The 13,844-nt window shown below is 40.2% G+C and overlaps 1 protein-coding gene across 1 annotated transcript in view; it reads left to right on the top strand.

Annotated features, from left to right (window-relative positions):
* LOC132855416 (E3 ubiquitin-protein ligase rnf213-alpha-like) overlaps window positions 1–2,911 on the top strand; it is a 63,205-nt gene extending 60,294 nt beyond the window's left edge. The window contains exons 69-71 of the mRNA XM_060884347.1: window positions 1,007–1,096; window positions 1,426–1,595; window positions 2,165–2,911. Of these exons, the coding sequence (XP_060740330.1) occupies window positions 1,007–1,096; window positions 1,426–1,595; window positions 2,165–2,327 (423 nt within the window). The 3' untranslated portion in view covers window positions 2,328–2,911. The remainder of the gene's footprint in view (window positions 1–1,006; window positions 1,097–1,425; window positions 1,596–2,164) is intronic.
* Window positions 2,912–13,844: the final 10,933 nt, after the last annotated feature.

Below are 13,844 nucleotides of genomic sequence, written 5' to 3'. Positions count from 1 at the left end.
ACTGTTACCATGAAGGGTATGTGCTGCACAATGTGCTGCAACAATGTTTATTTAGGGGGTTTTCAGCAAAACCTAACTGCTGTTCATCCCAGGTGATTCATCCCCGTGTCACGTTTTTGTGGTCTCCCTGTACAACTCACTGATCTCCTCTTCAGACAGTCTGCTGTCTGCAATCTGCTGTCCTTTTCCTCACACTGCTAATCTGAGGCTCATTTTGATGTGTCCTTTATCAAATCAGAAGAATTCATCCATTTTAATCCACACAGGCCCCTCAGGTACTTGTTCGGTCTCCTGTCATACTGGCAGGTCTACGTCTGAGTGCAGTTTAACCCCTAATGCAGCTGTGTGACTAGTTTTCAACCTTCTGAAGTTCTCCCACAACACCCCATTGCTGCACTTCACTGGCTCCTCCCACATGTAAGCGATGCGCACACACACACGCCATCCACGTGATGTAAAGAAAATGTGATTCATCAGTCCAGGCCACCTTCTTCTACTTGCACCATGGTCCAGTTCTGATGCTCACATGTCCAGTGGTGTACAGAAGACAGCATGGTCACTCTGACGCTCTGAAGCTACGCAGCTCCATACACAGCGAGCTGTGATACTGTGATCTAACTCCTGTTTATCAGCGATTTTGAAGAATTTGTGCTCCAGTTGGTCCTATATGGGATCAGAGCAGATGAGCTAGCCTTGACTCCACACACATCAATAAGCATTGGGTGTCCATGACCCTGTCTCTGGTTCATTGACTGTCCTTCCATGGAGACTTTTGGTAGTTTCTCTTCACTGAGTAGCAGAAACACCCTTAAAAATCTGCTGCTTAGGAGAAGCTTTGACCCAGACGTCTAGACATAACAATGTGACCCTTGCAAATGTAAAAGATTCCTACACTTGCTGTAACAACAGTGACAGTGTTACTTACTTCACCTATCACTGGTTTTAATCTTATGGCTGGTCAATGTTTTATTCTGAATTTTATTTAAGAGTTTCAATTTTGTTTCAGGTGCTGAGATCCAGCCAGGTGAAGCACATCCAGGATCTGTGGGAAGCATTATCACTTAGACAGTCATCACTGCTCATCGAGATGAATCAGGTAGAATTAACCATTCACTTTTCTATCATTGTACTGTAGGTGTCTTTTTCTGTGAAGGCTGCATTTCTAAATTATTTTTAGTGTCTGTCATCATTATGTAGCACTGAATTGTTAACTCAAGTAATGTTCAATATTTTTATACTTTAAAGTCATTAGCAGTCAGAACAGCAGTTCTGTAGAATACTAACAGAATACTGTGTATCTATTAGGTATTACCTGAATGTATAAGATTATTTATAAATCTTTATTACTCAATAATAAAACATTATAATCTGAGTTTTCTGAACTTTGCAGAAGATTGTAACTGCTTAATTTGTTTTTAACTTTAGAATCCCTTTATCATGATTGAGGATCGCAGTTTTCATGAGATGTTCACAGACAACCAGAATAATAAAAATAAGACAATTCTGGCAAACATCACTAACTTGGACGTCCTCATCACCGAGCTTCACTACGTGATCCTGAACATCAAGCTGAATGATGTCCGTCCAAACTGGACGTGGGTGTTTTAAATTATTAACACAAGTAGCTGAGCAGAAAGTGCTGAATGTGCAGAACATATTGAACACTAAAGCACCAACATAAAACACACACTGTCCATAAATGAATTAGTGAATATTTATCTGTCACATAACACGCAGGTCACTGAATCAGCCCCAGCCTCACTTCTCCTGTCCTACTTTATTTTACACTAGTCAGTGATGCTGTTGTACTTTGTTTCAAAAAAACTCCACAATAAAACATCTGCTTTAAGGCTTAAGATTGTTAGCACAAATATTCTCATGTAGACACCAAAAATTAAACCTCATACATGCTCCAGGAAAAACACTTGGACACTGACTTTATGAGACATGTGAACATAGCTTTTTAATGATTAAGAAATGCAGATTTGGAGGTTTTGATGTATTTGATGGGTGTAGTCTGTTTCAGGAAGCCCTCATAAATCACAAATGTTAGCTGAGGTACTGAGTCAGTGCTCTAGGATTAGGATTAGCCGTGTGAGATTTGAGTCAGCAGGCTGGATTTTATTGATCATTTTACTGTGTGATGTTTCTGTCCCCTGCACAGAGTTCTGGAAACATTTGAAGCCTTCCTGGAATACAGAGAGATCAACGAGAAGGCCGTCGACTGTCTGAGGGATCTTAAAGAAATAGAGATGAGACACAGCATCGCTCTGTGGAAACTAGCAGTGCAGATCAAGAAAGGAATAAAACATAGTGAATCTGTGTGAAGTGAAGCTGCAGCACACAGGCATCCACATAGTTAATCCACATAAATACTATAAAGCTTCATTTACTTTCTTCAACCTTAACTGTAATCAGAATTTCTTCTCTTTTCTTGCATGTGAATTAGAACACAAACGAATAAGCATTCTAAATGAACTTCAATATAATATTAATGCTGTCACGGGGGAGCCTGTGCCTATCTCAGGCGTCATCGGGCATCAAGGCAGGATACACCCTGGACGGAGTGCCAACCCATCGCAAGGCACACACACACTCTCATTCACTCACGGACAATTTTCCAGAGATATATTAATGCTGTTTGTTATTAAAATAGAGTCATGTCTTGAAATGCCACATTTAAAAAAAAATGTTTCTTTTTAGCTCCTAAGGGGATTTCATTAGGGTTTATTTGTTGAGGATTATCATGAAGGCTTCTAAAAGTTTTAAAAATGTGTGATGGGTACAGTCACTTTAAACTGGATCCCTGTGTTCTTTTTCTAATACAGTTATTATTAATTGGATTATTTCTGTTCTGAAGATCTATGATCTATGTTCTATGATTTCTGGGCAATTAAAACATATAAAGTTCCACTGAGTAATTCAGTTATTTAACTGTTTAGATGTTTAACTGCTATTTAATCTAAACATTCTGAAGCAATGACTTTTACTGGTGTGTGTGTGTGTGTCTGTGTGTGTGTCTGTGTGTGTTTAATTTTGAGTTAACACACAGAGAGAGAGAGAGGAAGACAGGAGATTGAGACAGACAGGGAGGAGGAGTTTCTGAAAGAGAGCTAACTTATACTCAGAGTCAGTTACCATAGCTTACTCTGTGAACCTAACCTGGTTGGGAGCAGGTTTTCTTTTGTAAACCCAGAGTTTCTTTCAGTCTCCTCCCCATTTTAAAGTGGAAGCAAGGTTTAAACACCTCATTCATTGCACACATTTCAGTTACACAGAGAGAATCAAAGGGAATGAAATGCTCTCTGTTGATGAAGAGGCTGTATTAACTTGTAGGGAGTTACATTTACATCGGGAGAGGATTTTGAGGCCCAAAGCGGATTTTGGTCACATCCCTATGCATTTTTACAGGGAGTGCAGAATTATTAGGCAAATGAGTATTTTGACCACATCATCCTCTTTATGCATGTTGTCTTACTCCAAGCTGTATAGGCTCGAAAGCCTACAACCAATTAAGCATATTAGGTGATGTGCATCTCTGTAATGAGAAGGGGTGTGGTCTAATGACATCTACACCCTATATCAGGTGTGCATAATTATTAGGCAACTTCCTTTCCTTTGGCAAAATGGGTCAAAAGAAGGACTTGACAGGCTCCGAAAAGTCAAAAATAGTGAGATATCTTGCAGAGGGATGCAGCACTCTTAAAATTGCCAAGCTTCTGAAGCGTGATCATCGAACAATCAAGCGTTTCATTCAAAATAGTCAACAGGGTCGCAAGAAGCGTGTGGAAAAACCAAGGCGCAAAATAACTGCCCATGAACTGAGAAAAGTCAAGCGTGCAGCTGCCAAGATGCCACTTGCCACCAGTTTTGCCATATTTCAGAGCTGCAACATCACTGGAGTGCCCAAAAGCACAAGGTGTGCAATACTCAGAGACATGGCCAAGGTAAGAAAGGCTGAAAAACGACCACCACTGAACAAGACACACAAGCTGAAACGTCAAGACTGGGCCAAGAAATATCTGAAGACTGATTTTTCTAAGGTTTTATGGACTGATGAAATGAGAGTGAGTCTTGATGGGCCAGATGGATGGGCTCGTGGCTGGATCGGTAAAGGGCAGAGAGCTCCAGTCCGACTGAGACGCCAGCAAGGTGGAGGTGGAGTACTGGTTTGGGCTGGTATCATCAAAGATGAGCTTGTGGGGCCTTTTCAGGTTGAGGATGGGGTCAAGCTCAACTCCCAGTCCTACTGCCAGTTTCTGGAAGACACCTTCTTCAGGCAGTGGTACAGGAAGAAGTCTGCATCCTTCAAGAAAAACATGATTTTCATGCAGGACAATGCTCCATCACACGCGTCCAAGTACTCCACAGCGTGGCTGGCAAGAAAGGGTCTAAAAGAAGAAAAACTAATGACATGGCCTCCTTGTTCACCTGATCTGAACCCCATAGAGAACCTGTGGTCCATCATCAAATGTGAGATTTACAAGGAGGGAAAACAGTACACCTCTCTGAAGAGTGTCTGGGAGGCTGTGGTTGCTGCTGCACGCAATGTTGACGGTGAACAGATCAAAACACTGACAGAATCCATGGATGGCAGGCTTTTGAGTGTCCTTGCAAAGAAAGGTGGCTATATTGGTCACTGATTTGTTTTTGTTTTGTTTTTGAATGTCAGAAATGTATATTTGTGAATGTTGAGATGTAATATTGGTTTCACTGGTGAAAATAAATAATTGAAATGGGTATATATTTGTTTTTTGTTAAGTTGCCTAATTATGCACAGTAATAGTCACCTGCACACACAGATATCCTCCTAAAATAGCTAAAACTACAAACAAACTGAAAACTACTTCCAAAAATATTCAGCTTTGCTATTAATGAGTTTTTTGGGTTCATTGAGAACATGGTTGTTGTTCAATAATAAAATTAATCCTCAAAAATACAACTTCCCTAATAATTCTGCACTCCCTGTATTTGAGCGGTACCGTTTTTCTTTACAGTCAATAAGATACATCCATAATGTCATCCATCCTTACATCAGAACCATCAGCCATCTGTGCTCTTACATCCCAGCTGATGCTTTGTGTTGCCTTACGTTTCTGTGCAAATGGTAGTTTTGTGTAGAACATATTAGTAAGGCTAATTAATCATGATATCCACCACCACTAAACACAAAATCACAGCAATTTATATGGTGTTCTTCATTTCCAAAAAAAATAAAAATTAGATTTTAATGTAGTTTCAGTACTTCAATACTAGAATTCACCTGTGACCATACACTCACCTTTAGCTTTTGTTTCAGAATCTCGATTGTCTATATAACTCCTTAACTGGCAACTGAAAATACATTAAATTAGAGTTACATAATGTAGTTCTAAAATTAAAGTAGCTCTACAGAATTAAACTGTGGCATTTACTGTAAATCACTGAACTGTGTTCATCTGTGCACCAGAAGCTGATGGACCTTCCTCTGGCAGTAGAAACGGTTTCTTCATCCCAATCATCCTGTGAAGATGAGCATTTCATAAAGTACACTTTATAATATTATTTGTAATAATTTATGGTGTATTGAGTAGGCTACTTAAAACTGCTTGGAGTTCTGTTGGGACAGGAGGCTCCAAGAGACAGATATTAAAATGTGAATCTGTTGGGACCAAAAAAAAAACCCCAACCGAAAGAAATATAAATGGAAAAATCACAAAAAGTCTATATAAAAATAACACATACTGTAGGTAGACCGCTTACATTTTATGAAGGCACTTAAATCTGGAGTGACTGGCTCTGATGAAATCCCTCAGCCATTGGCCTTCCAGAATTCAGGCTCAGGGACATCTCCTCTGCATTTGTCAGAGGTGGTGGTGCAGGTCCTCCCCATGTTTTGCAAGCCTCTGCCTTCTTTCTTTTGGCTGAGTAGTCAAATGAGGATGCACATTTAGACCTATGTAATTAATGCTGCTGCACTGCTAGACACTGAATGCTATTTAGTTATTTAATATGACAAATGTTTGTAAAGCCTTGTACCCTACACCTATGATATGCTCAAGGCTTACCTGATTGACCTGATTACCTGATATTTCATTTTAAGCTGCTGCCACGTTCTTTTAATGCCTGCAGGATTGCACCTATACATGAAAATTAAATTAATAGGTAAAATACTCTTCTTCCAGTTTCACCTCTGATATTATAACAGTTGGTAATTTACTCTAAAATAGTTCTTAATTACTAACTACAAATTACATCTTCAACAAGTATAATTAGAGTAATGTAATAATTACTAACTCTAGAAAAGTATTTTCTACTTACTAATTTGGTCTATTTACTTATTAATAACTTTCTAAATCCCCAATCAACCTCAACCACTTGAACAATAATAAAGAGAGACAAGAAACTGCACTTCTAATGCTTTTAAATAAACAATATACAATTGCATGAATTATCCTTGAATTGACCAAAGTGGTCAATTCTGCTACCGCTCTGGTCTTGATGAACTCCTGGCGGTCATCAGCTATATATGCATCTTTAAACCGTGGGTCGACCAAGGAGGCCATATCCAGCAGGTCAACCGTTTTTGGGTCCGAGTACTTCTCGTTTAAGTACTCTAGGATGACTCTTTTCATGTCCTTGGTCAGCTCGGTGTCATCATCAGCTGCAGCAAGAACAGTGTTGTTGAAAAGATGGAGAACAGGTTTGATGTACGACACACTGACAATCTTCATAAGACAGCGCGTCTGCGAATTCCAGCAGTGGGCCGAGGGTCCGGCTTATAGATTCCAAGACATCTGTATCTTGCCAAGTGGGTACCAGGTGTTTGGGTTTCTTGTCTGCTTTCAGTACCTGTGATTGTGCCTTCTCTTGTTCAAGCACCCTCTGGATCATCATCTGGCATGACCCCCACCTTGTTGGTGTTTCTGTGATGAGCCGATGAAAGGGAAGATGGTGCTCTGCCTGGGCTTTCTTCAACTCTTTTTTCCTTTTCCAAGAGTATGAAAAGGCACTCACAATCTTCTTGCATACGCCAACAGCACGGTCAGTTCGGGGGTCTTTCATACTTTTTTCTGTTGACAAATTTGTAAGATATTATTAGTTAATTTCATCTATAATCTCTCTCTCTCCCCACACACACTGAACAACTATCATTACAACTATTGAAATGCTTGATAAGGATTGAATGAACATCACTTAACACAAATGCAACAGTAAAATAACAGAGGCTGAACAGAGGCAAATTCTACATCTCTAAACGCAAATGCAACATTAATGTGCAGTAATATAGGCAACTATTACAGTATAATGTTAAAATATTATAATTATGCACTATTACATGAATATTATATTTATATATAAACAAAAATAATTAATATAATATTAATATAATACCAAGTGGGTTTATTTATATATTATATATTACAATATTAATATTATGCATATGCACAAATTTTTAACCTACCGATGGCGAGGTGCAGCCTGTGTCCAAAGCATTGCAGACTGGTCTAATCATTCAGAGACGCTGCCTTGACCACGTTCGTTCCGTTATCAGTAGTAATGCAAACTTGGCTTTCTTCTTTAAAACCCCAAGCGCTTCCTTGAGTCCTTGTGCTATCTCCTCGGCCGTATGTTCAGCGGGGAAGTACAATGTCTGCAAACACCGGCTGCCAAGATTCCAATCATCCGTTATATAGTGAATGGTCAGACTGAGGAAAGGCTCCATGGTACGGCTCGACCACAGGTCCGTTGTAGTAGCAAAGTATTTCAAGTCACACAGCTCTTTTTCAACATTTTCGCGGAGCTCGGCATACAATTTTGGCATCTCGGTTTCTGTGATGTATTTGCGGCTTGGCACCTCATATCGTGGATCAATAGCTCTGATCATGGCTTTAAAGCCGCGTCTCTCTACCGTTTGAAAAGGGACCATGTCCTTACACAAGTAAACAGTTATGGCCCTGGTAATTTCCATCCATCGCGGGCTCTTCCTAATATAAGGAGTACCTTTTGAAAATGATGTTGGATTGAGGTTTGGATCAGTTCCTGTTTTTTCTGTCCTGCGTTCTTCGTACTGGATCTTGCGGTTGGCTGCATTGCCTGGCAATGCTGGTGGTATTCAACGACATGTTTAGTTTTGAGGTGGTAGAACAGATTAGTCGTGTTACCGCTCTTAGCTGGAACTTTTGCCCCACACACACTACAGAGTATATTTTTCTGCTGCTCGTCGGACGGCTTAAATCCAAACCAAGTCCAAATAATAGATGTTGCACCGGTCTTTTTCATGAGCTCCTCTGTTTCACTGACGCTTTCAGCCATGTTTATTCAAGGTGACGAATATGATGATTCGTTGCAGCCGGCTGCAGCTCGTGGCTCTAAATTTCGCGGGTAGATTGCATCATCAACATGCATTATCGCGATAGTGCAATAGAATTAAAATCTCTATCGTTTATATCGCATATCGTTTATATCACCCATTACTATAATGAGGTGTAAAAAATATAGCTTAGAAAGGGAAATATTTAAAGGAAAGATATATGAGTTGGGAAAAGAATGACGTTTGAAAGGGATATTAAGGTTGGTTGAAAAAATATGGGAATGTAATGAAGAATTATTTATTTTTCTAAAAGAATCAGGAATATACCATAGAATATAGAATTTTGTTTGTTTAGTAGGTACTTGAAGCCCTGAGGTTGCATATCCTGGTACAGTAGGTGGCGGTATGCACCTAAATAAGTTGGTTGCGACCCGCCATATAAACCGAGAAAGAAGAAGAAGATGCGTTTTAATAAGTGTAACGCATCTAATTAGGTGTTCAACCCAAACACTTCAATGTAGCGTTAGTTTCTGTTCGTAGTGAAAGGAAACATCGGAAAGACGCTGACGTTGCCTCTGGCGAACAGAGACTTAAGTTGCGGTTTACTGCGCCATGTGCATGGACTTTGCTGATGGACTGGCGGATAGCTAGCTCAACTAGCAGGGACTAAGTTTGGCGACTGTTAGACTGAGTACCTCTAATTTAAGGCAGGGTCTCCGATCTTTGAGAAATGCTTCAGAAAACTGAGTCGGGCCGAATAATAAACAAAAATCAAAACAAACTTGTAGCCAATGAGCAGAAAGGGGAGGGGCGGAAAGAGTGTTCAATATGCGGCGGAAAGAGTGTTCAGTGCGCATGTGTGACATTAGCAGAAAGCGGTTTTAACATTGACATAGAGGATAAAAACAAAGAAAGAAAGCTAAGAAAGGCTTACGATCAGGCAAGAAGTAGGACCCGTGTTAATATAGGATCAGCTTTCCAGCGCTGGAGAGAACTGAAGGAGCGGGAAGTTGGCCACATTTTCACAGATTGGAGTTTCCAGAGTCAATAACTCCTGAGCTAAACGCTGTTACTACACAAATAACACCTCTTTTCTGTCGTAGTAATGTAGAGAGGCAGCTACAACCGTGTTTTGTGTAGTAACAGTGTTTAGCTCAGGAGTTATTGACTTGGGAAATTCAACTTTACTTAAGACGCCGAGGCACTTTTTTCTTTCTCGATAGGTGAGTAACGTTGGTTGTGCTTTGTTTCACATAACTAATATATGCCGTCCTTTGCATGATTATGCTTGCGTGTCATTTTTGCTTGTTTGTTTATCTGCAATCGTGTTGTTCTTCCCTTCAGCTATGATAAAGACAAGGGATGAGCGAGTACAGCATTATCTGTATCTGTATCTGTTAACCATATGAATTATCCGTATCTGTATCTGTACTCGGAGTGGGTGGGGCCTTACCCGGAGGTAGCTTGTCTTGAAATGGGTGGGGCTTTAACCGGTAATAATTAATTTGTAATATTTATAACACTAGCTTACTACCTTTATGTTTTTATGAAATACAGCAAAAACGTGTCAGTGTCTGGTTACTAGTTAGAGACAGCTGAAGGTTTAAAAACGAAAAAAAATCTCCGACAGGCAGAGACGCAACGCGAGTCGCATTCTACCAAGCAAGCACCACGTCTGAACGAACCCACGTTTACCAGAACTCTACTGGTTAGTAAGTACGTATTATTAACGTTACAACCCGAAGTAAAAAGCTGAAGAAACCCTAAACGTTAACGGAAAAGACCCGCGAACCCGAGTGACTGAGGGAGAGACAGAGAGCTGTTCTGTGTGTGACTGTGAGTGAGCAGAGCGAGACACAGCAACACAATACATCTGTATGTGTGTAGGGGAGGGGCGCTGTGACTAGCCTATCACTGTAGGGGAGGGGCGCTGTGACTAGCCTATCACTGTAGGGGAGGGGCGCTGTGACTAGCCTATCACTGTAGGGGAGGGGCGCTGTGACTAGCCTATCACTGTAGGGGAGGGGTGCTGTGACTAGCCTATCACAGAACGCTGACACAATCAGCTACCCAATGATGATTTTCATTCATCCGAGCACAGATATTGACTCGTATTACTCGTATAATACTCGTACTCGGCAGAAGTGCTTTATCCGTACCGGATACTCGGCTCATCTCTAATAAAGACACATTTCTTTCCATTAGTTGCCTGGGTTACGTATGTATGTGTGGGCGGAGCTATCAATACAGGGGTGGGACCCATTTGGGTTAGGGGTGTGTTTGTTTTGGTGATTTCAAATGTCAACATTGGCTTTCAAAAATCGGAAACCATGCCTTTAAGTTTTCATTTAATTTTGCCAGATTTTATTATTTATTTTATGGCCATTTATTGATTAAGAAGTGGCATATGTTATTGATACTTTTTTTTAAAACTGAACTTGAGTTTGAAAGTAATCTGGACAATATTTTGCTTGACATCACATAGTAAACTGTTCATGTTGTTTATGTTGTGGTGTGTGTGTTTGTGTGTTTGTGTGTGTTTACAATATTGAATTCCATTTCACACTTTTTGGTACCTGTCAGTTATAAATAGAACCCATACTCAAAGTATATGTAGAGAAAAGACAAATAGATTAAGTTTGACAAGTGTATTTGATTTGAGTTTTTATGATGTGTCTATTACCAATTTTGTGTGTATATATATATATACATATATATATATATATATATATATATATATATATATATATATATATATATGTGTGGGGGGGGGGGTATATACATATATGTGTATATTTTGTTTTGGTTTGTTTGTTGTTTCATTCAGCAAAAAAAAAAACTATTGTATTCTGTGATTAAGGCCATGTCCACACTAATACGTTTTCGTCTGAAAACGTATATTTTCTCTCTCCGTTTTGGCCTTTCGTCTACACTGAGACGGCGTTTTAAGTCAACGAAAACTTAGCTGTTGGAAGACACTCTCCAAAGCGGATAAATTTGAAAACGCCGTCTTCGCGTCTTAGTGTGGACCGTAAAGACGGAGGCTTTTAAATACTATGACGCATTTAGTCATGTGATGCAGTCATGTGGCCAATTCAGCCAAGATGGTGAACGACATTGTGCAGCAGTTGTTTTGGATGCTCTTGTTAAAAATTAATGTCAGTTTCTACATACTGCAGATTGCGTTTCTTCAAAGAAGGCGGAATGTTTACTCGCAGTTGCTGTTTAGTGGCGGAACTCGAGGACAGTTGTGTTTCAGACCGTACATGAAGCGGAGATTTTGGGTGAGACCTGGACACTGCCGTGCTTGGTGGGATAACTTTGTGCGTGGAATTGTCGTGCCTGAGGAGTGGCGTGAAAACTTCAGAATGTCTAGGGATTCTCTGTACCATCTGAGTGAACTATTACGACCTCACATTGAAGGCCAGACAACACGAGTGAGATCACCGGCGGACGTTGTTACAAAGGTTGCATGTACTCTATACTATTTAAGTGACGAAGGTCGACTGCGGAAAACAGCGAATGCGTTTGGATTAGCCCGACAAACTGTGTCTAAAATAATCAGAGAAGTGTGCAGAGCTATCACATTTCACCTTGGTCCCGAGTATGTTTCACTTCCATTCACAGAACCAGAGGTACAGACACTTGTCACAAACTTTTACAAAACACACGGTGTCTAGGGGCTATTGATGGCACGCATATCGAAATTAAGCAGCCTTCATCGAACTCCACTGATTACATCAACAGGAAAGGCAAATTCTCCTTGAATGTACAGGCTACCTGTGATTACAAGTACACATTCATGGACGTTGTTATTAAATGGCCTGGCAGCGTTCACGATGCTCGAATATTTGCCAATTCACAAATCAATGCTTACTTGAGACATGGAAAGATTCATTCTTGTCCAAAAGTAATCGTGGAGGGAGAAGATCCTGTTCCTGTATTTCTTCTCGGAGACCCAGCATACCCCCTGCTGCCCTATATTATGAAAGAGTATGCGAGTGGAGGTTCTACTCCTCAGGAACAATACTTTGGGTTTTCACTGTGCAAGTGCAGAATGGTGATTGAATGCTCATTTGGACATTTAAAAGCACGATTTGGAACATTACGAAGGGCAATGGACATAAATCTGGATGATCTTCCATTCGTCATCAATGCCTGTTTTGTTTTGCATAACTTTTGTGAAGCTAACAGAGAAATCATTCCAGACCAAAATGTTGCTGCAGCTGTCCAGTATGACAGAGACTTCCAGCCACCAACACGGCACAATAATACCAGTACAGAATGCAATGAAACTGAGGGGAGGCGAGTAAGAAATGTGCTCGCCAGGTTTCTTGACCCTTGAACGATGCTCATTTCAGATTATTGCATATAAATTTTGCCACTTACTGTTATTTCTCTGAATTAAAACGTTAAGAAAAATTCAGTTTGGTAAACATTATGCTTGTCTGATTAAGTTATACTTTCAGATTGTGAACGTCATATAATGTCTATTGAAGTGCTTAGGCTCCTGTGATTCAATAAATGAATAAAATGTATTTTGTTTATGAACAATCATTTATTGTGTAATTGCTTCAAGATATTCAGCAGGGGAAAAAGTTAGCCTACTTGTTGTTACTGCATAAAAAAAACTCCACTCTTTCAAACTGTACATTAACTGTACATTCAAACTGAAAATTAACTCATGCCCTTGTAGGCATTGTAAACTTTAATTGTTGAAACTGAAAATGTCCACAAAATACATTTTACTTTAATGTAAACATTACATGCCATGGCTACAGGAAACTTAGAATTAAACAAATAATAACAAAAAGTGCTTCTTTTTTCAACATGCACGTATATCATGTGTATTAAAGACATGACTACTCTGTGTCATTAGAGTAAAGATATTCAGTGTACGAAAATGGAGCAGAATCTTCATGGTGCTGTGGTGCTGTTTGTCTGGTTGGTGCTGAAGAGGGAGCAGAGGCAACAGCTGAACCATAGAGGTAACCAGGTTGCCGCTGGTGTGAGCTGTATCGTTGTGGCAGCGGGGGTGGTGCTACAAATGGAGTCTGGGCCATTGATTGTCTCATAAGTAAAAATACGTCTGTAACTGAATTTGTAAGTTTTTCAATGTTTGATGTCAGTCTGCCAATGTTCTCTGAAAACTGTCTGTTTGCAGCCTCCATCCTCTCAAATGTCTGCCTTTTTAGCTTAAGATCTTCCTGTGCAAGTGTAATGAGCTGTCCTTCATTTGACAATTTTCGTTTAAGCCGCTCTTGTCTGTATGATGACAGCGTTGCGTTCAGCCTGTCACATCTGAGTCTCTGTAGAAATCCCATCTGAGTCCTCACTTGCTGTAACAGGAGAAGGGCTATCGCGACTGACTGATGGTGGATAACTTTCATCGCTGGTGGTGCTGCTTCTGATGTTTATGTCGCTTGTTTCAATGCCACAATTAATGGTGGTGACGGCTGGAGAACCACCCCGGATCTGCTCGCAGAGTTCAAAGTACAGTAGTACAACCCTTCTATGCCCACTTCTCTTTCCAGAGTCTACTGCATGCCTG

This window comes from Tachysurus vachellii, chromosome 12 (genome assembly GCF_030014155.1).
Source record: "Tachysurus vachellii isolate PV-2020 chromosome 12, HZAU_Pvac_v1, whole genome shotgun sequence".
Taxonomy (NCBI): Eukaryota; Metazoa; Chordata; class Actinopteri; order Siluriformes; family Bagridae; genus Tachysurus; species Tachysurus vachellii.
The sequence above is the reverse complement of the archived record's forward strand: the minus strand, read 5'-3'. Positions and strand labels throughout refer to the sequence as shown.